The sequence below is a fragment of the Musca autumnalis genome, unplaced genomic scaffold (assembly GCF_047663935.1).
Source record: "Musca autumnalis isolate F117 unplaced genomic scaffold, ASM4766393v1 scaffold_3, whole genome shotgun sequence".
Lineage (NCBI taxonomy): Eukaryota > Metazoa > Arthropoda > Insecta > Diptera > Muscidae > Musca > Musca autumnalis.
In genome coordinates, this window is record NW_027411866.1 from 250,539,392 (window position 1) to 250,564,206 (window position 24,815).

The following is a 24,815-nucleotide window of genomic DNA, read 5'->3' on the forward strand; positions in this document are numbered from 1 at the left end:
ATGTTATCCATGATAAGGCGAAAGCGGAAAGCGAAAAAATTCACGGGGAATTAACATTCATGATAAGGCAGAAAACATTAGATAACTTTTAGTGTTGCCATGTTGTAGTTTTCTGTGGGCTGTTTGGGGATGTTAAGCGATAACAACAAATTTGGCAACTCTACACAGTAAATCTGTGGTGGTGCTTTCATGTAATAAACGAGTATGTGTGCGCATTTTTTGTTTACATTGCATTCGAGCCTATTAATGTAGAAAAAAATTGAGTTTCATAGAAAAATACCTATTTTATTAATAATGCATTAAAATTGTAGCATTGTATTTAAGAAGCGTTTTTAAATTCATTTTTGTTTTAAATATTGCAAAATATGATGTTGTTATTAATATTTTTGCCCAATTCCCCATCAATTTATTTGCGAATTTTTTCACAAACATTTTTCGCTCTCCCTTTCGATTGTGATAGCTATTTTTCACACTTGGCGGATTTTTTCCCTTCCGACCTTCTCCATGATAAGTCGAAGGGAGAAAGGGAAAAAATTCACGGGGAATTGCCGTTCATGATAAGGCTGATCACATTAGTTGTCAATATGCATTATTGTGAATAAAATTACACAATTTAAATTTACACAATTCACAGTAATGCGTTATTTTGACGGTTGATGTGCTAAACGGTCCGATTATTGTTATCGATGTAACACCTTCTTATTCCACCATGGTTTACACCATGGCGGAATAAGAAAATGTTTGTCTGCGGCGCTTTCCAAAATTGGAAATAGGGTGATTATAGGTGTGTTCGTTTACTCAACAATTTGTACAAGTCCGTAATTTCTTGTAATCGACTAAGCTCTTTTGCATTGTACTACAGAGTAAACGAACATCCCGTAACAATTTGTACAAATTTTGAGGAAATGAACACACATTATGAATGTAAACTCCCCGTGAGTTTTGTCTCTCTGCCGTTTCAACTTAAAGGTAAAATTTCTCACGGGAAGTTGATATTAACAATTGGGATGAGTATTTTCATGGGGGTTATTCTGAACGAAAACTCCCAGTGAGCTTTTTCACTTTCTGCCTTAAGTTGAAACGGCGAAAAGACAAAAACCCATATTTTTATTACACTTTGCATTTTCTTCAATTTTCAAAATATTTTAGTACGAGTTTTACAACAAAAATTTTACCTGAGGCGTGTTAATTTTTAATATCGCAATTGCATATTTTACAACCATGAATTTTCTTAAATTGTGAAAATATTTTTATAAAAAATCGCGAGGTTAAAAAAATGTTTCCTGTCTCGGCTTCCAACTTAGAAATGGTATTTCTATATTTTTGCAACAACTTAGAATTTTCTCAAATTGTAAAAATATTTTAGCAAAAAATCGCGGGATCGTTTTTTAAAGAAAAATGTTGCCAGCGGTGTTTATCTTTATTAAAATCTTTTTTACTACTGTGAAATTATTTTTCGAAATATGTTTGAAGACGAATATTGAATATAGTTGGATTTGTATTGGCTACGATAAATTGTATTACGAAATGAAAAAAAAAAATTGTATATGAAATTTAAGTTATTTCTTAATTTTGTTATAAAATTGAAATAAAACTTCCATTTAAAAAAATCACTTAAATTTCAAAAAAGAACATAAAAAATTTGCTTTAGAGACCGCTAGGTGGGGTCGAACATAGCTCCCAAAACCATTTTGGGAGTTATGTCATGGTATAGGTGATGATGATGCGTCAATCTTACCTTCGGATCTTTCCTTTCCTTCTGATTTATTTGACATATGTAAATAAATACAAATACTACCAAATTTTAATGTGATTATTTTAGTTTTTATTTTTTTGTTTTTGTTTATTATTTTATTTTTCGTTTACTCCTAATTCTCTTGTTTGAATTTAGAATACATGTGCGAAGCAACTAAATGTTTTACTTTCATCTCTTTTTCTTTTGTATCGCAAAAAGACAATAATTATTTTAGAATAACAAATATTTTAAACTGGGTTTTAGTTTTTTACGTTTCATAATATGTATGTAAGTGGGCGTGTTTGTGTGTGTGATGGTAAAGAGGTGGTGATGTGTTAGTTAGGGGAGAGGGGGAAAGGATCAAGCTGTCCTGTACAGTAGTGGTTGATATCAATTTAGAAATAGTTTTGGTAACAAATTTTTAATGGCAAGATAATGAAAATTATAATACAATGATGATATTAATAGGCGGTCTACTATGGTTTCAATTAAGGAAGTTGCCTTGAAGATTAAAATAGGGACGAGCAAAAGGGTTTTATATGCTAAGAGTTTTTTGGCTAAGTCTTTTAAGTACTTTACAAATTTTTCATAAAAAAGGTAGAGTGGGGGAAATAAACAACGTGAACGGAAAAAAGTTCCAAAAATGAATATGAAAAGTTAGAGATATTTAGTGAAGTCGGTTGGCATTTTGTTTAGTTTATAAAAAAGGGAATCTGCTTACAAAACAACTATGATTTATTTTATTATTCATGGCATTTTTGTGTTTGTGTATTTTTTTTTTTTTTGTTAAATCGTCTATCCAACAATTTTGAATAAACATTCTTTGCTTGTTGGTTTCGGTTGGTTAGTCACTTGATATTGATTGACGATTTCTTCTATTTTTTTTTTAATTTTTTGTTTTTAATATTAAGTAATAAATTCTAATTTTTTGTTTTACTTCAGGTTAAAAAATAAAATAAATATTTCAACAAATAAAATATTAATTAAAAAATGTTATAATTTTTGTTTTGTTTTTTGTTTGTTTGTTTGTTTGGACTACAAATACAAAATGTATTTTATATATAAACATAATAAATGTATACAAATATACATACATAGGTAATCATAATAATTAATAATAATATTAGATTATTATTTATCGCATACAGAGAGCGGTGCAGCGTATAAGACCAAAGTTTGTGTGTGTGTTCGTTTGTTTGTATGTGAATTGATTGGTATTATAGTATATAAATATATATTTATATATATTATATAGTGTTTTGTTTGTTATAATTTTCTTCTTATTAATTAGACCTGTTTGTCTGTATAACTGTGTGTGTGTTTCTTTGTTTGTAATAGAGTTTGGAAGAGTCTGTTTAAATTTCTTGTTTTTTGTTTTAATAAAAAAAATATATGCATAAATAACTGACTTGACTGACTGACACGGATCATAAGCATAGCAACAACACAACAGCCTAACAAACAAATATGCGTGTGTGTGTGTTTCTGTGTTAGAGAAAATAAGAAAATTGGGAAAATCACGATTTCGTGTGTTTATCGTTTCAATGGCCATTGGCACTGTTGAGATGACTGCCATTGATTTTCGTAGTACCATTATTGCTGCTATCATCATCGGCATTATAACTACTGTGTGGCTGCTTTGGTGATGTAAATGATTTGTTTCCTGAATCCTCAATGTTGTTGTCAACCTTCTTACTAGGAGGCGTTGTATCGTTTATTTGAGACATACGTTCACCATACCCATACAATGGTCAAAGATCCTTTAAAAGAGCACTCTTGGCATTTTTTAACTTATCTAAGCGTTTGATTAAATGATTGTTTGACGTTTCCAGTTCCTCAAGTTTTTCCATGGCCTCGCGATTCTGTAAAAAAACAAAAAGAGAAATATAAAAACTTTAGTTTTCAGAATCATTGGATTTAACTCAGACCAAATCGGATTTAGACAACAGAATATTTCATTTTAACAAATGGTGTCGTACAATGTTCGATCCGCTGGATTGCGGAATCGAATTGCATTCGTTGATATCCCCTCCTTTCGGATTTTTTATATTTATACAAGGTATTAATGACTAAATAAGTGCTAAAGTATAATATAACAAACTCATTTTAAACATGTATTAAATATATTAATAAACAATATAATAATAAAAAATAATAAAAATGTCTTTTAATGCAGTTATATTTTTTGTTTACCTTTACTTCGCAACTTTTCATAAATATTTAATTTTTTATAATCATTCTTTATATTTACCTCTCTTTGAAGTTTCCTTCTTTCAATTTTAAGCTCAGCTTCTGCCTTTTCAGCTGCCTCTGCTGTACTCTTATATCGTATAACTTGGGTTTCGGAACGAGCTAAACTGGATTGTAGACTAGCAATTTCTTGTTCGGCCTTCTGCAGTTTATATTTATAATCTAGGATTATTTTATTGGCTTCTCCTGCGAAAAAAAGAATGAAGAAAGTGATACATCAATTAAAAAAACAAGAAGAAGAAAATGCTGATCGGAACAACGATACAAATACAAAACTAAGGGAATTACTAAAAATGTCTATAATTCATTTTGGTGAGATTTAAGTCCGAATTTGTTTTAACAATCCAGTTTAAGGATATGTCTCGGCGTAGTTTTGTTTTTTTTTGCAACAGGGGGATCTCGCGGTCCCTATTAAGATAGCACAACTTTTGTTGGGGTCAAGACCTTACTTCCTGAGATTATGTCCTAAAAATCTCTTCGATAATCTTAGCTTATCTTCGCACGTCACTCCTGAGTGACACGCAAACCAAGCAAACACCACAAACTAATCAACTAATAAATAATCAATACCACGGCAGCGGGTTCTTACGTACCGGATTGACCCGAAACCAAAAGTGTTTCGGCCAGCGGCTGTCAACCCAGCATCATATTCTGCTACAACAACCACAAACTAATGCTCTCGGAATGGTTACGGGTTACGTCCAATAACAAATGTGGATCACCTTCATTAGGAGATCAGGATGCTGTCAGTCAGGCAACATAATGTGTTGCTGACTAGACAGTTTCTGCTTGCATATTATCAGCCGAGTCATTCTAACCAGCACGTTGTAATGGAAGATCCAGCACCTTGACCAGTGCAGCCCAAGAATTTCCATTAATGGCTTAGTATGTGTGTATGTATGCGTGAAGAAAACAACAACATTGTTTGTTTTCATTCACTTACACTTTGAGAGAGAAGCAAATGCAAAAACAACTTAGTGGGCGCCCTCACTATACTGTCTTTGCAAAGAAGCCCGTCTCTGACCTAGACGCATCCGTAAAGACTTCATGTGCTATCGTGTGGACATCCAAGACGTATTTCAATAGGACGTCAACCGACTGTCGATGGCAAACTCTCTAAACACCCTGACTCCGAAGCCATCAATGGTTACAGATACAACAATCCCACGGCAGCGGGTTCTTTCGTACCGGATTGACCCGGAACAACACAAAACCAATGTTCCGGCCAGCGGCTGCCACCTCAGTGTGTACATGTTCGTATTTGTTTCGTTTTTCTGTGTTGGGAGCAGCATATCCCGGAATGCCTGCTCCGAATTCTATTGGTCCGAGCCGGGACGGAGGAAAACCCAGGACCAATATATCTGTGCTCAGTTTGTCACATTCGCATCTTCACCCACATCCAACCTTCGGTGAGATGCAATAGATGTCAGGAGTGGGTGCATCTAAGGGGTTGCTCTGGACTCGTCCACGTGAGGGACTACGACAGGGACTATGTTGCTGCATGCTGTGTGAACACAGTCCCCAGTGAGTCGTCGTCGGATTACGAGACTCCCTCGTCGTCTGATTACGAAACTCCCCCGCAGTCGCCTCGACAACAACCGCACACGCAGCCTTTAACACCAGCCGTTGTTGTCCCAATCCCCGAAAATGCAGCCTTTTTGCAATTGAATTGCAATGGACTCCGAGGTAAGATCGAGGAGATAGTAGATTTTATGAGTCGGAAGAACATCAAGGTCGCGGCGGTGCAGGAAACCAAGCTGAACAACAACCACAGCTTAGAGCATTGTGATGGTTACAATGTTCTGAGGAAAGTTCGCACCAGAAGTGGAGGTGGGGGATTGGCTTTCCTATTGCACCAGTCTGTCCAATACAGACCTATCTCGCTTGAGCCTGTCTCTAATGACCCGTACATGGAATGTATGGGGGTAGCAGTCAGGTGTGGAGCTGCCGAGATAGAGTTGCTGAATGTATACATCCCGCCGAGAAATAGCTGTATCCCTGATTATAGGCCTGACATTAGCCCGCTCTTGCAAGGTCATAATCGTCTGGTCCTGGGGGATTTTAATGCGCATCATGAGATGTGGCATTCGGCCCTCGGAAACGACCAGAGAGGTACAGCGCTGGCTGAGCAGATTGATAGCTCTAGGTTTGCACGGTCAATGAGGACGCCCCTACCAGAATTAGAGGAGAGTGTCACAGTTCGCCTGACATAACCATCGTGTCACCTGGTCTGACAAATGACGTTACCTGGCAACCCGTCATTTCCCTTGTATCAGACCATCTCCCCATAATAGTCTCCATTAGCAGACCACCCGACTTCATCACCTCTGAACGCCGCACGTTCGTCAATCATAAAAAAGCTGATTGGCCGAGTTTCAGAGAGTTCACCAATCACCGCTTCAGAGAATTGCCCAATCCTTCTGATGTTCGGGTAGCGGAAAGGACGTTCCGGGACATCATCACTGCTGCAGCCGCTCGCCATATCCCTGCTGGTCGAATACCCGAAGTAAGACCAAATTTCCCAGCAGAGGCGACGGGATTAGCAAACGAGCGTGATGAGCTTCGTCGTATCAACCCCAATGACCCCAGAGTCAGGGAGCTGACACTGGAAGTTAACAGGCTGGTGGGCGAGCATAAGCGGAACAAATGGTTAAATCATCTGAAGAGTTGCAACATTGGAGCCGGTATAGGTGAATTGTGGTCACTCTCGAACCCTGGAAGAAGGGAAGATAGGACCTCAGTCACGTTTGGCGACGTTACGTTGACTGACCCGAAGAGGTGCGCAAGTAATTTCAATCGACAGTTTGTCGAGCCTCTCGAGAGTGACAGGGCGAAGAGAAGAGTATTACGTCGCATCAGATCTCTTCCTGCCGAGGATGAACCACCACAATTTACAATGGATGATGTTGCCAATGCCATCAGGAACGCTAAATCATCCAAAGCGTTGGGCCTGATGGAATCCCCATGGTAATGTTGAAGCAGCTGGATGAGCCGGGAGTCGAGTATCTCACCAAAGACTTCAACTTGTCGCTAGCCACCCTCGTTGTTCCCGAAGTCTGGAAAATGGGCCGGGTGGTCCCACTACGGAAGCCAGCCAAGGATGCCAGCAAAAGTGAATCGTACAGACCGATTTCGCTTTTGTCGCCCGTAGCAAAGACACTTGAGGCCTTGCTCCTCCCCAGTATCAGAAATAGCTATCAAGTTGCCGATCATCAACATGGATTCCGTAAGCAGCACAGCACTGCACGCCATTACCACATATATCTGTAAAGGACTCAACCAGAGACGGCCGTGCGATAGAACAGTGATGGTGGCGCTTGACTTATCAAAAGCCTTCGATACAGTCAGGCACTCCACGCTGTTTGAGGACATTGAGCAAACAACCCTCCGGCCAAGCTTGAAACGTTGGATAGTCAACTATATGTGTGGACGCCAGTCGTATGTGGAATTCAGGAATAAGAAGTCCAAACTCCGTAGAGTGAAACAGGGAGTTCCCCATGGTGGGGTGATATCTCCGGAACTGTTTAACCTCTACCTATCCTGTATTCCGCCCCCCTCCAGACGGCATCGAGATCGTAAGATATGCGGATGATTGCACGATCCTGGCGTCAGGTACCTACCCTGATGACATCTGTGAGAGACTGAACAACTATTTAACCGATGTTACCACATTTTTCCATTCGAGGAATATGCAGATTTCCGCCACAAAATCTACAGCCACTCTGTTCACCACATGGACAGTGCAGTTTGGACGTGAGTTGAATGCCGTGGTCGATGGTAGCAGAATTCCGACCACAAACTGCCCTATAATTTTAGGGGTCACATTCGACACTACATTCACGCCGTGCGCGCATGCCACAGCTATCTGCGACAAGCTAAAAAGTAGGAACAAGATCCTCAAGTCCCTAGCCGGCAGCACTTGGGGTGCAGATAAAGAAACCTTGTTGACAACATATAACGCGATAGGTCGGTCTGTGGTAAGTTATGCGGCGCCAGTCTGGTCCCCGAGATTATGTGATACGAATTGGAAAAAGATTCAAGCTTGCCAGAATGCCGCCCTGAGAACAGCAACAAGGTGCCTCCTCAAATCTTCAGTGGACCATCTACATGAGGAGGCAAAGATTCTTCCAGTAAAACAACACAATGAGATGCTTTCGTTGCAGTACCTGCTTGGATGTTACCATGTGAACCATCCCAACCACCATCTTGTGGGTAGGCCCGACACATTCAGGCAGATCAGGAAGGATATCCATGCTCTAGAGGGAGAGGTCCAACGATACAGGAGAGAGCCCCTAGATCAACAAGCATATCAAGCAGGTTTGAATAGCATTCACACGGACGCAGTTGCCAAGGTCTCGGAGTACATCCCCCATCTATCGCTGCTGAGGAGCGTCAGCTGCCACGACAAACCAGAGTAGTTTTGGCTCAACTACGCTCGGGATATTGCAGTCGTCTAAATTCTTATTGGGCGGAAATCGATCGCGCCGTGCAAGACATCTGCCCAGTATGCGGCATGGGCCCGCAAGACACAGAACACCTTTTCAACTGCCCCGCCAAACCTACCCATCTAACTCCAGGATCTGTGGCTACATCCCATCGAAGCAACCATTTTTCTGGAACTGGAGATAGACCCAGAGCCAGATTGAACAGAGGAACAAACATACAAACATAACAAAAAACACTGTTACAACAACAACAAACTAATGCTCTCGGAATGGTTACGGGTTACGTCCAAGAACAAATGTGGATCACCTTCATTACGAGATCAGGATGCTGTCAGTCAGGCAACATAATGTGTTGCTGACTAGTCATTCTAACCAGCACGTTGTAATGGAAGATCCAGCACCTAGACCAGTGTCGCCCAAGAATTTCCAAATGCAAAAACAACTTAGTGGGCGCCCTCACTATACTGTCTTTGCAAAGAAGCGCGTCCCTGACCTAGACGAATCCGTAAGGACTTCATGTGCTATCGTGTCTACATCCAAGTCGTATTTCAATAGGACGTCAACCGACTGTCGATGGCAAACACTCTGAGCACCGTGTCTCCGAAGCCATCAAACAAACAAAGTCCTAAACCAACATCCTGCAGCAACCCTGGATAGTAAGCGGCTTCTTCCTATTCAAACATGTTCCATACTGGCACAACTAAAGTCCGGTTACAGTAGCATTCTCAATTCCTACAGAGAACCCATTGTTGCTGGTCCTCTAAACAAACAAATGCCCATACTGCCACTAAAGCCCCAAGATGATCAGCATCTATTCAACCGCCCGTCCACAAGCATGAATCTAACTCCTATCGATTTGAGGTTACAGCTGAAGTGACGAGGTTACAGCTGAAGTGACTGAAGTGACGAAATTTCTTCAGTTGCCAAAAATCCATCCTATTCAGACAACACTGCACTTCGATGATAGATTCGAAGGTACTCCTTGTAGTCATGTTTACAGCGACATAATATTTCCGTGAGCAAGCCCATGTTTCCTGTTATAATGGTCCAAAGGTATTAAAACATCCCACCCACTGTGGCGAATTAAAAAGTCTAATAGACAGGATAACTATTGAAAGGATTGAATGACTTTGGTCCAAACTATGCACAATTAAATCAAGTTCGAAGGTGGACTATATCAGACAACTTCTTCCGCTACCTCCCTCAAAAAAGCTCGATATTATCGTTTAAGTGCATTTTAAGGTCTGTTCGAGAAATGTTTTGAAAATTTCACCGATTGTTTTAATTTTTCTTTTCGTTCTGATAAATCCTACGATGACCAAATAAAATGACTGGTTGGCAAGATAACTATCGAAAGAAGTGACTCCCAAAATGATATACAAAATTACATCCAAAAGGTCTATGCCGATCTATTTCTTCTGGCTATTAATGCATCCTGAGATATTGTTGTTTACTTTGGAAATTAAGAATGTGTTTATAGGACATTTAGGTTCACCACACTTAAGGGTATTTAATGGTGGGCAAAGCCGACTGATTCTTTTTTACTACTAACCCGCTTTTGTAACTGATATTTGTTCGTTCGTCTATGTTCGAAATAATAATTTAGGCATCAATATCTCAGCCTCTAGAGAACGTAAGCACTTAATGTAAGGATAACATTTGGTGTTTTTATACCCTCAGCATTTATGCTAACGAGGGTATATACACTTTCATACGGGCAAAATGTGCCTCATCGAAATAATGGTCTTCGACCCCAAGTATGTTTGGACGAAATGTGTTTCAGACAATTTGGAGTTGATTTAGCAATGTCCGTCCGTCCGTCTGTATGTCTGGCTGGTGCGCACGGTAACTCTCGAACGGATAAACCGATTTGGTCCAAAATTTGGCTTTCGCAATATTTTGTGCAAACTTAGTTTAAGTTCGAAGATGGGTTATATCGGTCCACTCCTTCCGGTACCTCCCCCACAAAAGTTCGAAAATGTTCGGAAAATTTGTGCGCACGATAAATCTTGAAGGTCATACTTTGCACATCGTGAAATTTCTACCAGACGTAGATGAGGTTCCAATATGGACTCAATCGGTAAACACCTTCGAGTACCTCCCACACAAAATTTCGGAAAAGTTCAGTTTAGGACCTGCTCTCGAATTGCCTTGGTTTTTGTTGTAACAGCTTGTAATCACTGCCCTCCATACGACGGTACAAGTTTCATCAGGGGGCAAGTCCATACTTCCTGAGAAAATAGCCTGTAAGTTGAAAAAACCCCTATAACACCATGTGTAGTGGTTGGAGCGCAAGATAATTCTCGAACGGATATGCCGATTCCGTCCAAAATTTGGCCTTCGCAATATTGTGTCCACACTTAGTTTAAGTTCGAAGATAAGCCATATCGGTCCACTCCTTCAGGTACCTCCCCCACAAAAGTTTAAAAATGTTCGGAAAAATTGTGCGCACGATAACTCTTGAAGGGAGTGGCCGATTTGGTCCATCCTTTACACATCTCAATATATTCACCAGACATAGATCAGGTTCGAATATGGACTATATTTGTCCACTCCATCCGGTACCTCCCGCACAAAATTTTCGATAAATTCACTTTAAGACCTGCTCTCGAATCACTTTGATTTTTGTTAAAGCATTTTTTTTCGGTGGCAAGTCCATACTTCTTGAGAAAACAGCCCGAAGGGTGTAGAAACCCCTATGGCACCCCCATGGTCTATGTCGGTCCATTCCTTTTAGTACCTCCTCCGCAATACTTTTGAACTTTAGTCCTAATCAATCGGTTCATACGTCCAAAATTTTGAAACCCCCTAAATACATAAGTTTTTTTGGTAAAAAGTGTTTCAATTTACACAGGCTGAGGGTATATCTCTGTCGGCAAAGCCGACTGATACTTTTTTACTTGTTGGTAATGACTTAAATAAAATATCGAGGTTTTCTGGCCTTCTCTGCCATAAAATTCCAAAGAAACCCCTTCAAGGAACCCTATGTTTATTACTAATTATTAAGGTTTTCGTTTTATAGGGCTACGAATTATCGCGAAATTACAGAATAATTCCTTAAAGCTGGCATAAAGTTAAATTCATTCGATTTTAGCATCGAGTCAACTAGTCGAATACGCCTCCCATGTGACCGACACATATGTATTTATAATACTTACTCTGAGCTTCATAGTCATCATCGTCTGAACCCAATGGACCATTTAAAGAATTTCCTCTACCTCGACCTTTGCCTTGACTTTTGTACGTTTCCAATTGCTCTTGCAATTGTTGTACTTCAGATTGTAACTGTTGTTTTTCTTCGGTGAATTTTTTAAGTCGTACATCTAAAGGGAGCAGAGAGAAGGAGAGAGAAATTGATTTAAAAAATTCAAATTAGAGTTGAGGCCTGTTACTCACCTAAAGAACCCTGAACAGATCCTAATAATTGTGCATTTTCTACGCTGACTAGAGCACGTTTGGCATCTGTGCCATCTTCATTTTCAACAGCCACAATAACCAATCCTTGTTCCTCAATTAGTGTATCCCGTTCGCTCAACTGACCCTGTACCAGTTTCAATTCTTCTGTTAATTTATCTAGCGTTCGTTTGAGGGCATTGCATTCGCGTGATTTTTCTTTGAATTCACGCTGTAATTGGGCATACGATTCTTCGATATCTTCCAATTTGTCTTTTAACAGCTGTATTTGATACGTTTGTGAGGCACGCTCATTGTCCAATTGAGCATTTGCTATCATGGCCTTGCGGAATCTTTCTTCAACATCCTAATGAAGACAAACAACAACAACAACAAATATAAAAAAGTTCATGGAAGAAATAATTGATGTAATCGTTTACCTTCAGTTCATGGCGTATATCCCTTAAACTGCGACCTTCCTCTTCCAGAGAATCTTCACTACTACGTCTTGAAGACATTGAGTTACCCACCCTTGAAGAATTCAATAAGCCACTAATTGCCGGTGATGCACTACCCATCCCCAGTCGTGTTCTCGACAATGGATCTATGCCCGATGCCGTTGTATGCATATCGAATACACGATCGGCATTTAACTCCTGCTGCTGTTGTTGCCTTTCCAATTCTCGCATACGTATTTCACGAGCTTCTGCTCGTGCCTGTCTACGGGCAGCCAATCTTGCTTCAGCCTGTAAAAATAAAAAAGGAACATTTAGATTAAAATTCTAGAAATATGGATAGTTTGAGATGAAAATGAAAATTTAATGCTGGGAGGAGAGAAATACTTAAACCAAGGCTGCGGGGTCGAGCTATAGTCGCCGAAGTCGGGGTCGCAGACCCGTGAAGCCTCAAGTCGGAGTCGGAAAACTTTAGTGTTCATTTTAGGTCCCCAGAGCAACGAGACCTTCCGACTGCGGCTTGAGATACAGGCACCGATCTCGATTTAGAAAATACTTCGACTGACTAGCCTTGAGACATGACAAAACAAAAACATATGAAATTTGCAAGTCTTTTAAGAAAAAAATTATAAAAATTTTCAAAGTTATAGATTCTTACGGGTTCTGGAACATATTCTTATTGAAAAAGGGTGAAGAAAATGAATGATAACATTCACTAGACTTTTTTGAAGTTCATGGAAACACGTATGTATGTCTATAAACCTCCATGAACCTTGGTCAGATTGACCTTTTACCCATTCGCATAGTGCCTACGCTCACTGTATACACATATGTACGTATGTCTGGTATGACAGCATTGCAAACAACATACAAACAATAACGTTTACTGATAAAAACAAATGCAAACAAACACATATCGAATACAACGACGGCGACACACATTTTCGAGCAAAATTGCCTTTTGTAACGTCTCTTGAAATACAACAACGGCAAAAATCTTTATCTTAAGTAAGCTTAAATTGTTTTGCGTTCTAATACGAATTGTTTATATTCGAATACAAACCACCAAATCATTTTGTACGTGCTTTTATTTAGGGGGAATATTTTTTGAAAAAAGCTAATCGGCAGAGTTAACAAATATTTGTTCTTTTTGGAAAGGTATTAGTCATATGTAGACAGGGAAAATTTGGGTGACGAAGGGGAGATCTGTATAACCAAGAACGGCACTGATAGGCTTTTAAATCAAGAAATTCAAGGATATTTTTGGATTTTTCTTTGATTTCATAGCAAAACTTACATCCAACAAAATATCCAAATTTTCAAAGCTAACAAAAAAACTCGAACACCTATGGCCTGTTTCTCTAAGACGATTCGAATTCAAATTTGTTCGAACTACAACCAAATTCCTGTTGTTGTAGAAAATGTTTGTTTTATTGAAGACCAAAATTAATGAAATTTAACAGGAGTTTGGTAGTATTTCCAACGAATTTGTATTCGAATCGTCTTAGTGAAACAGGCCATTAAATAAAGCAATTGTGTCGGTAGTCAATTAAATAAAAACATGTTTTAAATATTTTGCAATCTATTAAAGAAACAAGTAAGAACGGCGTTAAGTTCGGCCGGGCCGAACTTGTTATACCCTCCACCACAAGTTGTATTGAAGTAAAATGGAATAATTAGTTTCCTTTCGTGTATGAAGAAGACTTAATACTAAATTTCAGCAATTTCGGTAAAACAATGTGAGGCACCGTTCTATGGGGGCTATTTCAAAACCTCAATCTATACCGACAAATAACTAACGGAAAGTTTTTAGGCTCAAAGAAGACTAAATACCAAATTTCCTATATTTCGGTAAGAGAATGTGGCTAAAACTTAAAAAATACCGAAAATCAAGAAGTACGCTTCTATGGGGATATAGGAAGACGTGGACCTATACTGATAATACTCTTCTGGAATATTTTATAACTCTTGGAAGACGAAATATAACGAATTTCAGCCATTTCGGTTGGATATTGACGTCAAAATCTATATAGCTATATCGAAACGTGGACCTATACCGACGAATTTTAGTCAGAAATGGGGCAATATGAAAGCGTGGACCTGTACAGACATATTTCTGGCGAACAGCTTTATATCACATTGAAGACTAAATACCAAATTTCAGCTATTTTGGTGTAATATTCAAGACACAACCTTAAAAATACGAAAAATCGGGAGGTACCTTTCAATATATGAAGGCATGGACCTATACCGACAAATTTAAAGGCGAAGTTTAAGTACCCCCAACGAAGTCTAAATACCAAATTTCAGCCATTTCGGTGGAATATTGAGGCCACAACGTTCAAAATACCGAAAATCGGGAGGTACCGTTCTATGGGGGCTATATGAAGGTGTGGACCGATACCGACAAAATTCTGGGGGAAAGTTTTATACCACCAACGTAGACTAAGTACCAAATTTCAGCCATTTTGGTAGGATAATGAAGCTAAAACCTTAAAAATACCGAAAATCGGGAGGTACCGTTCTATGGGGGCTATATGAAGGTGTGGACCGATACCCACAAAATTCTGGGGGAAAGTTTTATACCCCCAAAGAAGACTACGTACCAAATTTCAGCAACTTTGGTAGGATAATGAAGCTAAAACCTTAAAAATACCGAAAATCGGGAGGTACCGTTCTATGGGGGCCATATCAAAACGTGGACCGATATATCCCATTTTCAATACCAACCATCCTGCAAGTAATAAAAACATCTGTACCAAATTTTGACTCTCTATCTTTAAAATTGCGAGCTGTATCTTGATTTCAACAGACAGACGGACATGGTCAAATCGACATAGAATTTTATGCTGATCAATAATGTATATACTTTATAGGGTCTCCGACGAATATTTCGATGTGTTACAAACGGAATGACAAATTTAATTATACCCTCCACCATAAACAAAAATATCCAAATAAAATATTAAAAATTTCAAAACCAAACGAAAACTGGAACAATTAAAAAACAAGTAAAAAAGAATCAGGCGACTTTGCCGACAGCTAAATACCCTCAGCCTATGGCCGTATAAATAAACAATGACGGAAGTTGTGGACCTAAATGTTCTCTAAAAAAGATCCATCCTAATTCGAAAAATAATTCGCATTTTCATAGGTTTGTAGGGGGAATAACATTTTCGCCTATTAAATCTTTAGTGCGAGAGGTGTATGATGGAGTGGTTCTAAATATTGAGACATTTCGGCGCCCATATCTTAGGATTTCAACTCGATCCGAGAAGTGGCCTTAATGGAAACAAGTAAAAAAGTATCAATCGACTTTGCCCACAGAGATATACCCTTAGCCTGTGTGGATTGATTGAAATACTTTTTTTTCAAAAAAAAAAAAAAAAAAAAAAAAAAAAACTTATGTATTTAGGGGAATTTTCAAAACAATATGGATAGGATTAAAGCGCAAAAATTTGCGGGGATATCGATAGATAGGGCTTTTTTTTAAACTGGGGCCTAATTACGATATTCGATTCGATCGAGAAATTGCTCGTTATTGAAAAAATCGAACTATGAAAACCTAAGTGTTGTCCAAAGAAGATTAAGAAAGTAGATGGTAAAAAAATTTGTTTATTTTAAAGCAAAAACTAGAAAACCAAATTATTGACGAAAAAATGTAAATATTTGTTGAAATCGTTGAATAATACTTTGGGTAATAATTTCGGAATGAAGTTGTGCTAGAAAACTATACGAAATTATTTATTTTTATAAAACTTTTTGACTTTGTTGTAACAAATTGCTAATGCATATACCTTAGTAAATGTACAGATGGTGGCGCGAATAGGTTTTTATAGATTGATTTTTTCATTCTCAAGCAACTACTCGATCGAATCGAATGTCGTAATTAGGCCCCTGAGTTTCAAAAATATTTAGAGTACCATTTTAGCAAATATTTTCGAACTTTTGTGGGGAAGGTTTCGGGAGGTCCACTCCTTCCACCTTCGAATTTCATCTAATATTCGAAGAAATATTACGATATCTAAAGTGTGGACGGTTTGAGCTCTCTAGTCACTACATATGGTGCCATAGGGAGTTTTTACAACTTTCGGGCTATTGTCTCAAGAAGTATGGACTTGCCCTTGAAAAAACTTTTACTGTCGTAATTGAGGCAGCGAATGCAAGTTGCTTCAACAAAAATCAAAGTGATCCGAAAGCAGGTCTTAAAGTGAATTTATCCAAAAAATGTGTGTGTGTGGGAGGTACCCGATGGAATGGACAAATATAGCCCATATTCGAAACTGACCTATACCTGGTAGATATATTAGGATTTGTAAACTATGGACCAAAAGTCTGTCACTCCCATCAAGAGTTATCACACGCACAATTTTTCCGAACATTTTTGAACTTTTGTGGGGGAGGTACCTGAAGGAGTGGACCGATATGGCTTATCTTCGAACTTAAACTAAGTTTGCACAAAATATTACGAAGGCCACATTTTGGACCGAAATGGCAGATCCGTTCGAGAGTTATCTTACGCTCCAAGCTATTTTTTATTTACGCTTCAGGCTATTTTCTTAGGAAGTATGGACTTGCCCCTGATGAAACTTGTACCGTCGTATGGGGAGTAGTGAATATAAGTTGCAACAACAAAAATCAAAGCGATTCGAGAGCAGGCCCTAAACTGAACTTTTCCGAAATTTTGTGTGGGAGGTATCCGAAGGAATGGGCCGATTGAGTCTATATTGAAACATTATCTAAGTCTGGTACATATTTTACGATGGGCAAAGTATGGACCAAATCGGTTACTCCCTTCAAGAAGTTATCGTGCGTACAAATTTTCCGAACATTTTCGAACTTTTGTGGGGGAGGTACCGGAAGGAGTGGACCGATATAGCCCATCTTCGAACTTAAACTAAGTTTGGGCAAAATATTATGAAAGCCAAAATTTGAACAGAATCGGTTGATCCGTTCGAGAGTTATCGTGCGCTCCAGCCAGCCAGACAGGCAGACAGACGGACATTGCTCAATCGACTCCAAATTGTCTGAAACACATTTCGTCCAAAAATACTTGGGGTCTAAAACCATTATTTCGATGAGGCACATTTTGCCCGTATGAAAGTGTATATACTAGTCCACTAGACCATATGTCTACGGTGAAAATCGAGCCCCCGGATTTTGACTTGAAATTTTTTTTCAAGGATATTTTGACCAAAGCATATCTCAGAAACTTGACCTATCCTGAAAATTTCCTTTTGCGTTCTTACTACACTCACCAAGGGCTTCCATCTCCAAAAGGAAATTTCCACCCACTGACTTTGAGTCAAATTTTGAAGCAGTGTAATTTATCGATATTTTCTGAAAAATGTGCACTTTCTCGGACAATAACTGCCTGAAGGAGCGTTCCAAGCCTTTTGCGATGTACTAGAGAGTTCTTAGTTATTGTCTTGGCTACAATTTTTGTCTTTGTGTTGGATCGAAAATCTCAGTGGTTTGGCGTTACATATATGCCAAAATATCCAAAAAACCGTGAAAAGAAACTTCAAGTCAAAATCCGGGGGCTCGATTTTCACCGTAGACATATGGTGAGGGTATAAATATGTGCAAAAGTTGAACCAATGTCAATGTCGTCCCTCACCTGACATATTTTAGTTGGTCATCGTAGGATTTTGAAAACTTTTGGACCATTCATCAAGCAAGGACTTGCCCACGAAAATATTTGTATCATACCCAGCAAAATAAATTGGATGTAGTGCAATGTAGACTAGTTCTTTCACGGCATGTTTTTATGCAGTTCAAACGGAGTCGTGAAAAAGGCACTCCATTCCTCACATTTTAACCGCATTTGGATGCAATCCAAAGAATCACATCCATTTGTCACATTTTAACAACATCCGAAGGCAGTTCAACGGAGTCGGGAAAAAGGCACTCCAATTCCTCACAATTTAACAGCATCCGGATGCAGTGCGAACAGAGTCGTGAAAAAGGCACTCCGTTCACTACATTTTATTAGCAGTTGTTAGAGATCCCTACATGTACATAAATCAGTTTGTACATCTCTACAGCAGCGGAATACATTTGTTAATACAAACTAAATAATATTTAATTTGTGAAAAATTTTCCGGTAACTCACGAGAAGAAAATTTCCCAATGGAGTGCTGTTGGAGTACATGTCGAAATCTTAACTGGTGATGGGAAGACAATATCAAACCCATTTAGCGGATGATTAAATGGATTAAATGAATAGCGGTTGAAACACACATGTTTGCAATTAAATTCAATAGAGAATTTTCATAATTTGTGTTAATTTAATAAAGTTATTAATATTTTTATTTTACACAAATAATAAATGCATTTTATTTTGTTATTCAAAACACGTGCTCCGGACTGCCTCCTATTCTACTCCAAAGGGTCAGTTAAAATGCAATGCCAAAGGGTCAGTTAAAATGCGATGCAATGGAGTGCCTCTTTCCGGGGTCACTCCCTTGTAAAAATCATGAGTGAAAATGCATAATTTGATGCACTTCCAAATCACTTATACATACCATTTAACTGCCTCTTTGGAGGCAAACTTTTCGCTGGGTAGTTATAGGGACCGCCGAAAGGCCAATTTATTTGAAAAAAAGAATTAAAAAGATTTCAGGGATATTTGGAAAAAAGTATTCGAACATAATTCTTAGAAATTGATGAACCTTTGGAAGAATTTTTATGACTTAATCGGATACTCAATTTGTAAGTTATCGGGCTCATAACCTTCACAGGGCCTTTTAGCGCTTTTGGTCCATTATCTCAGGCAGCATGGACTTCACCCCGAAAATTGTATCGTAGTTATGGGGGCGGGCTGCAAGGTCAATTTGTTGGAAACAAATTCAAAAAGATTCCAGGAACGAGATATTTAAAAAATATATATTCGAACCTAATCTATGTCCGGAGTAAGTTACCCTGCTCATCACCTTCCCAGGGTCTTTAAGAGCTTTTGGGTCACCATTTCAGGAAGTATAGACTTCAACCCGAAAATAATTATATCGTATTTTTAGGTAAACAAATTCAAAACGTTGGCACACAGCACATTTGCAAAAAATTTTGAAATTTTTCTGTCAGGTATTTGAAGGAGTGAACACCTATGTATGGAGGAAATATTATGGGGTTTCAAAGTTTGGACCAAATCGGTTACTCCCTTCGAGAGTTATTGTGCGCACCATTTTAGCGAATAATTTGGTCTGTTCCAGAACTGGAAGAATCTACTAATTTTTACATTTTTTTCGGTAACATAAAGGAAAAAAATGTTATCGTAGTAAAAATTAGTAGCTTCTTGTAGGTTCCGGAACAGTGCAATTGTGAACTTTTGTGTGAGAGCGAACGGATATAGCCCATCTTCGAAGTTGATATAAGTTTGGAGAAAGAGGTTCAAAGTTTGATTAATTCGTTGGAGAGTTATCGTGCCCACCAGCCTGCCACACAGACATACATTTGTATGTGTATGTCACTTTTTCAAACCATTTTGAAATTTTGTATGGAATATTCTGGAAGGAATGAAACGTTATTGTCAATATTCGAACCTGAGATATGTCAGGAAGAAATATTATGACATGCGATGTTTTGACCAAATCGAGTACTCCCTTCGTGAGTTATGGTGAGCCCCGTATTAGAGAAGAATTTTGAACTTTTGTGTGGTAGGGGAACAACTTAATGTAAGTTTGGACAAAATATTACGAGATGCAAAGTTTGACCAGCCAGACAGACGGACGAATTTCGTCCAAACATATTTGGGATCCAAACTCATTATTTCGATGAGGCACATTTTTATACCCTCAGCATTTATGCTAACGAGCGTATATACACTTTCATACGGGCAAAATGTGGCTCATCGAAATAATGGTTTTAGACCCCAAGTATGTTTGGACGAAATGTGTTTCAGACAATTTGGAGTCGATTGAGCAATGTCCGTCCGTCTGTCTGGCTGGCTGGTGCGCACGATAACTCTCGAACGGATGAACCGATTCCGTTCAAATTTTGGCTTTCGTAATATTTTGCCCAAACTTAGTTTAAGTTCGAAGATGGGCTATATCGGTTCACTTCTTCCGGTACCTCCCCCACAAAAGTTCGAAAATAACGATAACTCTTGAAGGGATTAACCGATTTGGTCCATACTTTTCCCATCGTGAAATGTGTACCAGACTTAGATAAGGTTTCAATATGGACTCAATCGGTCCACTCTTTCGGGTACCTCCCACACAAAATTTCGGAAAAGTTCAGTTTAGGGCCATCTCTCGAATCGCTTTGATTTTTGTTTTAGCAACTTGTATTCAATGCCAACCAACCGACGGTACAAGTTTCTTCAGGGGCAAGTCCATACTTCCTGAGAAAATAGCCTGAAAGTTGCAAAAACCCCTATGACACCGTGTGAGGTGGTTGGAGCGCAAGATAACTCTCGAACGGATCTGCCGATTCGATCCAAAATTTGGCTTAGTAATATTTTGTCCAAACATAGTTTAAGTTCGAAGATAAGCCATATCGGTCCACTCCTTCAGGTACCTCCCCCACAAAATTTCAAAAATGTTCGGAAAAATTGTTCGTACGATAACTTTTGAAGAGAGAGGCCGAATTGGTCCATACATTACACATCCTAATATATCAACCAGATATAGATCAGGTTTAAATATGGACTATATTTGTCCACTCCATCCGGCACCTACCACACAAAATTTCGGATAAGTTCACTTTAAGACCTACTATCGAATCACTTTGATTTTTGTTAAAGCAACTTGCATTCGCTGCCTCAATTACGATGGTAAAATTTTTTCAGGGGCAAGTCCATACTTCTTGACCAAACAGCCCGAAGGCTGTAAAAACTCCCTATGACACCATATGTAGTGGCTGTAGATCCATTCTTTTTAGTATCTCCTTCGCAAAACTTTTGATCTTTAATCCTAATGAACATATTTGTCGGTTCTAACGCCCAAAATTTTAAAAATACATACTTTTTTTGGTAAAAATCTGTTTTAATATACACAGGCTGAGGGTATATCTCTGTCGGCAAAGCCTTTACTTGTTTATCGTACCATTCATTATAGGGCGAGGTAATAAAAATTAGCATTTTGGTTGGTGACTGTAGGGATTTTGGAAACCTTCGGCATCCTTATTTCCGAAGGTATTAATGAATAAAAGCTTTGGGTTGAATGGATTTTCTCTCCGTATAAGTTGGGTCCAAAGTCATTTTTCTATGAGGTATATTTTTGAACGCATCAAAGTGTATACCTATACCATCTTTAGCCTAGGGGTATAAAAAGCACCATTTTGGTTAGTGGCTTGCCGTAAAACTTCACCGAGGCGCATTTTTGACATAAAGTATTTTACCCACTTTAGCCAAAAGCCAACTAGGAAATGTAAAAGTTTTGCCCATTGATAAATATGTGCAATAATTTTCCCTGTCCCTATCCTTGAAACTGTTCAATTTTGCCTCACAAGATTTCATTAAAGATGCCAATTACTTTCATAAGGCATAGGCAATCAACCTAAAAAATCTCCTCCACTCCACTCCACTTATTTGTGGACACAATTTAAAAATATTAACTTCATCTATTGTGTGTTGGGTTTGTGGGAGAACGATCATAACAATGCGGATTTGCTTACAATATTATTTGCTTCGTCAAGAAATTGAACCAAAAGTTCATCATCAATGTAATCGTCGGCGGAACCATTGTCATCATCTGCGGCATTGTTACTTGTGGTGGTGGTATTCCCTTCACTTGCTGAAGGGAGGACCACTGAACTCGAATCGTCATGTGTTGTTGGCGGCGGCGTTGACATTTCAGTTGCTGGAATATTTTGAGTAGTGGTGGCAACAGCAGGAATTTCTGTGTTTTCTTCTTCACATGGATTCATATTTGCAACAGTGGGGCTGCTGCTAATTTTTTCTTTTGCTTCTATGTCTTCTTTTTCTTCTTCGCATATATTATTTGTATTCTTAGTCACCAAAGGTGGTGACTCCCTAACTGTTGGAACTGTTGTTGGTGTTATTGGTATTGTTGTTGTTGCTGCTGCTGAAGACAGTTCGTGTTTATCATTGTTGTTATCAATGAGTTCCGTTGCTGCTGCTGGTGTTGGTTGTGTCGTTGTTTCTCCCACCACCTGTTCGTTATCAATTACTGGAGTATGCTGCTGTTCTTCACCGCACTCTTCTTTGGCCTCTTTGGCTTCTTCACATTCTTCAACTGGCAAATCTTGGCCACTTTTGTTATCTCCATTTTCATTGTTGGTGGCTGCATTGGATGCAGTTTCTGCTGCAGTTGCCCCATCCAATTCTGCCAAATCACTATCACAAAAATCAAACTCCTCGATGATTTCATCGTTTACATTTTTTTCATTGACATCGTTATTGTTGTTTTTGTTGTTACTGTTATTGTTGTTGTTACAATTGCCATTGCTGCTGTTTTTAGTTGTTTTGGATTGCAGTTTTGCCTTCAAACTTTTCTTATTAATCACTTTTTTACTTTTTTGATTAGTTTTATTACTATTTGTTTTAGTACCGCCGCCACCACCACCACCGACAAGGTTGTCGTTGGAAGTCGCTGTTGACTGGTTTTTCCCCGGCATAGTTCTTCTAGAGACTGAATTCAAAATTATCGTCAATTGGATAATATAATAATTATTTCTTTATTTTATTTTCGCTTCTTTTATACACGCGTTTTCTGTTGGCTACGTAATCACACTTTAAGTCACTCTGATCCGATCCGCGCGTTAATTTACATACATTTGTTGTTTGAACGTCTATCGTCGTTTTGTGTATGTGGAAATAAACAAACGTAGGAATTGACTGACAAAGCAGCCGCAACTCGATTTTTTCTGGATATTTTTAAAGCACGGATTATTTGTTGTATTCACTTCTTGACCACAATTTCTGCGCTGGGTGCGCTGCGCTTACTCATGGTTTCATTTGCTAACTGACAGTCGGGCCGAGTGATCAAGCAAATTAAAAACAAACCGGCTCTCTTCAGAGGGCAATAAAAACTTAAAACCCACAGAGAGGCACCAGTACACAATGGCATTTCTTGATTAAATTCTCGCTTCTTAAACAACTAAAAAGAGAAACAAAATACATTTCCACGGGTAAAATACTTTTCTCCTCTCTGGTACCTGCATGGCATGTGTGGGCATAAATTTCTAAGTTTTTATTTTAATATTTTTAATCAGAAAATGTAACCAAATCTCCCAGAGAGATCTTCTCTCACCAACCAAAAAAACCAGTTAAAGTCATTCTCCGCAATATTGTTTACCATTGGGAGAAGATTACTTTGAAATGTTGACAGCAACAGAAAACAGATGATTTAATAGGTATGTAGTTTTAGTTTTTCTTATTAAATGTTGAAGTAAATTGATACCAATTTTGAATACGGTATTGAAGTTATAGAAGAGATAATGTATATTGTTATTTGATGCTAAAAGGTAAATAGAAAAAAAAAATAATTTACCATAGCAGCCGATAGAAACCGAGATTACAAGCAAGTAGGTATGTGTCAAGGAAGGCGGTTTTCCAATTGTTGTTATAAATCAAATATGAGATGCTTGATAGCCAAAATCAATGTTTGATTACTTTTCATAAATTGAACATAAGTAAAAAAGTTTCCGTCATTTATGCGGAAAGAGATAACTGGGCTACACGATCCGAGAAGTCAGTCAGAAGTTTGTCACTGTAGGATTTTAGCTTGTAGGTCATTAAGGTCGAAACCATGGACTTGTCCACGAAAAAAAGAGTAATTTGTAGGTATAGATCTTCTTGGAACTTGATGTAAGTTAGGAAGAAATTTTACGATGCGCAAAATTTAGGCAAAATGGGTAAGTTCCCAGCAAAACAAAATTATTATCGGTAATGGACTTTATAGTATTATTGGTAGTCGTAATTACTTACAAGACACCCTACAAACCCATTATTGTAACCAGGGCATGTCGCACTGAATAACTAATTATTTTATTGAAGATTTTCTTGGTCCAATTGTGTTTATTTTGTGTGGGTTTTTTTTTATTTAATTACACTGTGTGTAATTTTTTGAGTCATGTTTTATTAACTATATTCTGACTCCACAGCGTGATAGAAGACCAAAAAATAGAAGACACGTGTCTCGCCGTTTTTCCCTATCTCATCAACTTCCGCGGTTATAGGCTTCCAAAGGTTTGAGGCTTTGATTTAATAAAGGGGTCATTTTCATGACTATATCTTCCAAACCGTTAGGAATTTTGAATTTATCACATAGGCAAAGTTTTAGATCTTGTCTTAAGGAACAAAAATTGTGAACACATATAATCCATCAAACTTCTTCCGTAGGGTCAAAATCGCCAAGGTTAAATTTCTTTTAAAATTTTTTCTTGGTATTTGGTCTGCAGCTATCAAACCGATCAAATTTGAAGCAAACAACCAACTACAAAAATGTACCTCAGATCCCGATAAATATCTTTCTAGAACGTACAATCTCTTTATAGACGGTTCTTAAAGGTCAAAATAACAAAGCAAATGGGACTTTTATCCTGTTTTTTACATATGTTCTAGAAAGTTGTTTA

At 38.3% G+C, this 24,815-nt stretch overlaps 1 protein-coding gene across 1 annotated transcript; it reads right to left on the reverse strand.

Moving 5' to 3' along the window:
* Nucleotides 1–3,007: 3,007 nt before the first annotated feature.
* LOC141399303 (uncharacterized) lies at nt 3,008–23,312 on the reverse strand. Its single transcript, XM_073977792.1, has 6 exons — nt 21,894–23,312; nt 12,264–12,569; nt 11,827–12,190; nt 11,589–11,753; nt 3,987–4,171; nt 3,008–3,597 (listed from the first exon to the last, which is right to left on the reverse strand). The coding sequence occupies exons 1-6, from the start codon at nt 22,854–22,856 to the stop codon at nt 3,487–3,489; spliced, it is 2,094 nt and encodes a 697-aa protein (XP_073833893.1). The 5' UTR covers nt 22,857–23,312; the 3' UTR covers nt 3,008–3,486.
* Nucleotides 23,313–24,815: the final 1,503 nt, after the last annotated feature.

Bases quoted from the DNA above. Each gene is read 5' to 3' on its own strand.
- LOC141399303 (XM_073977792.1), bottom strand. From the start codon at position 22,856: ATGCCGGGGAAAAACCAGTCAACAGCGACTTCCAACGACAACCTTGTC. The intron at 12,570-21,893 runs GTAAGCAAATCC...TTATTTTTACAG, and splicing joins TTGACGAAGCAAATAATATT to GCTGAAGCAAGATTGGCTGC. The intron at 4,172-11,588 runs GTAAGTATTATA...TTTTTTTCGCAG, and splicing joins TGATGACTATGAAGCTCAGA to GAGAAGCCAATAAAATAATC.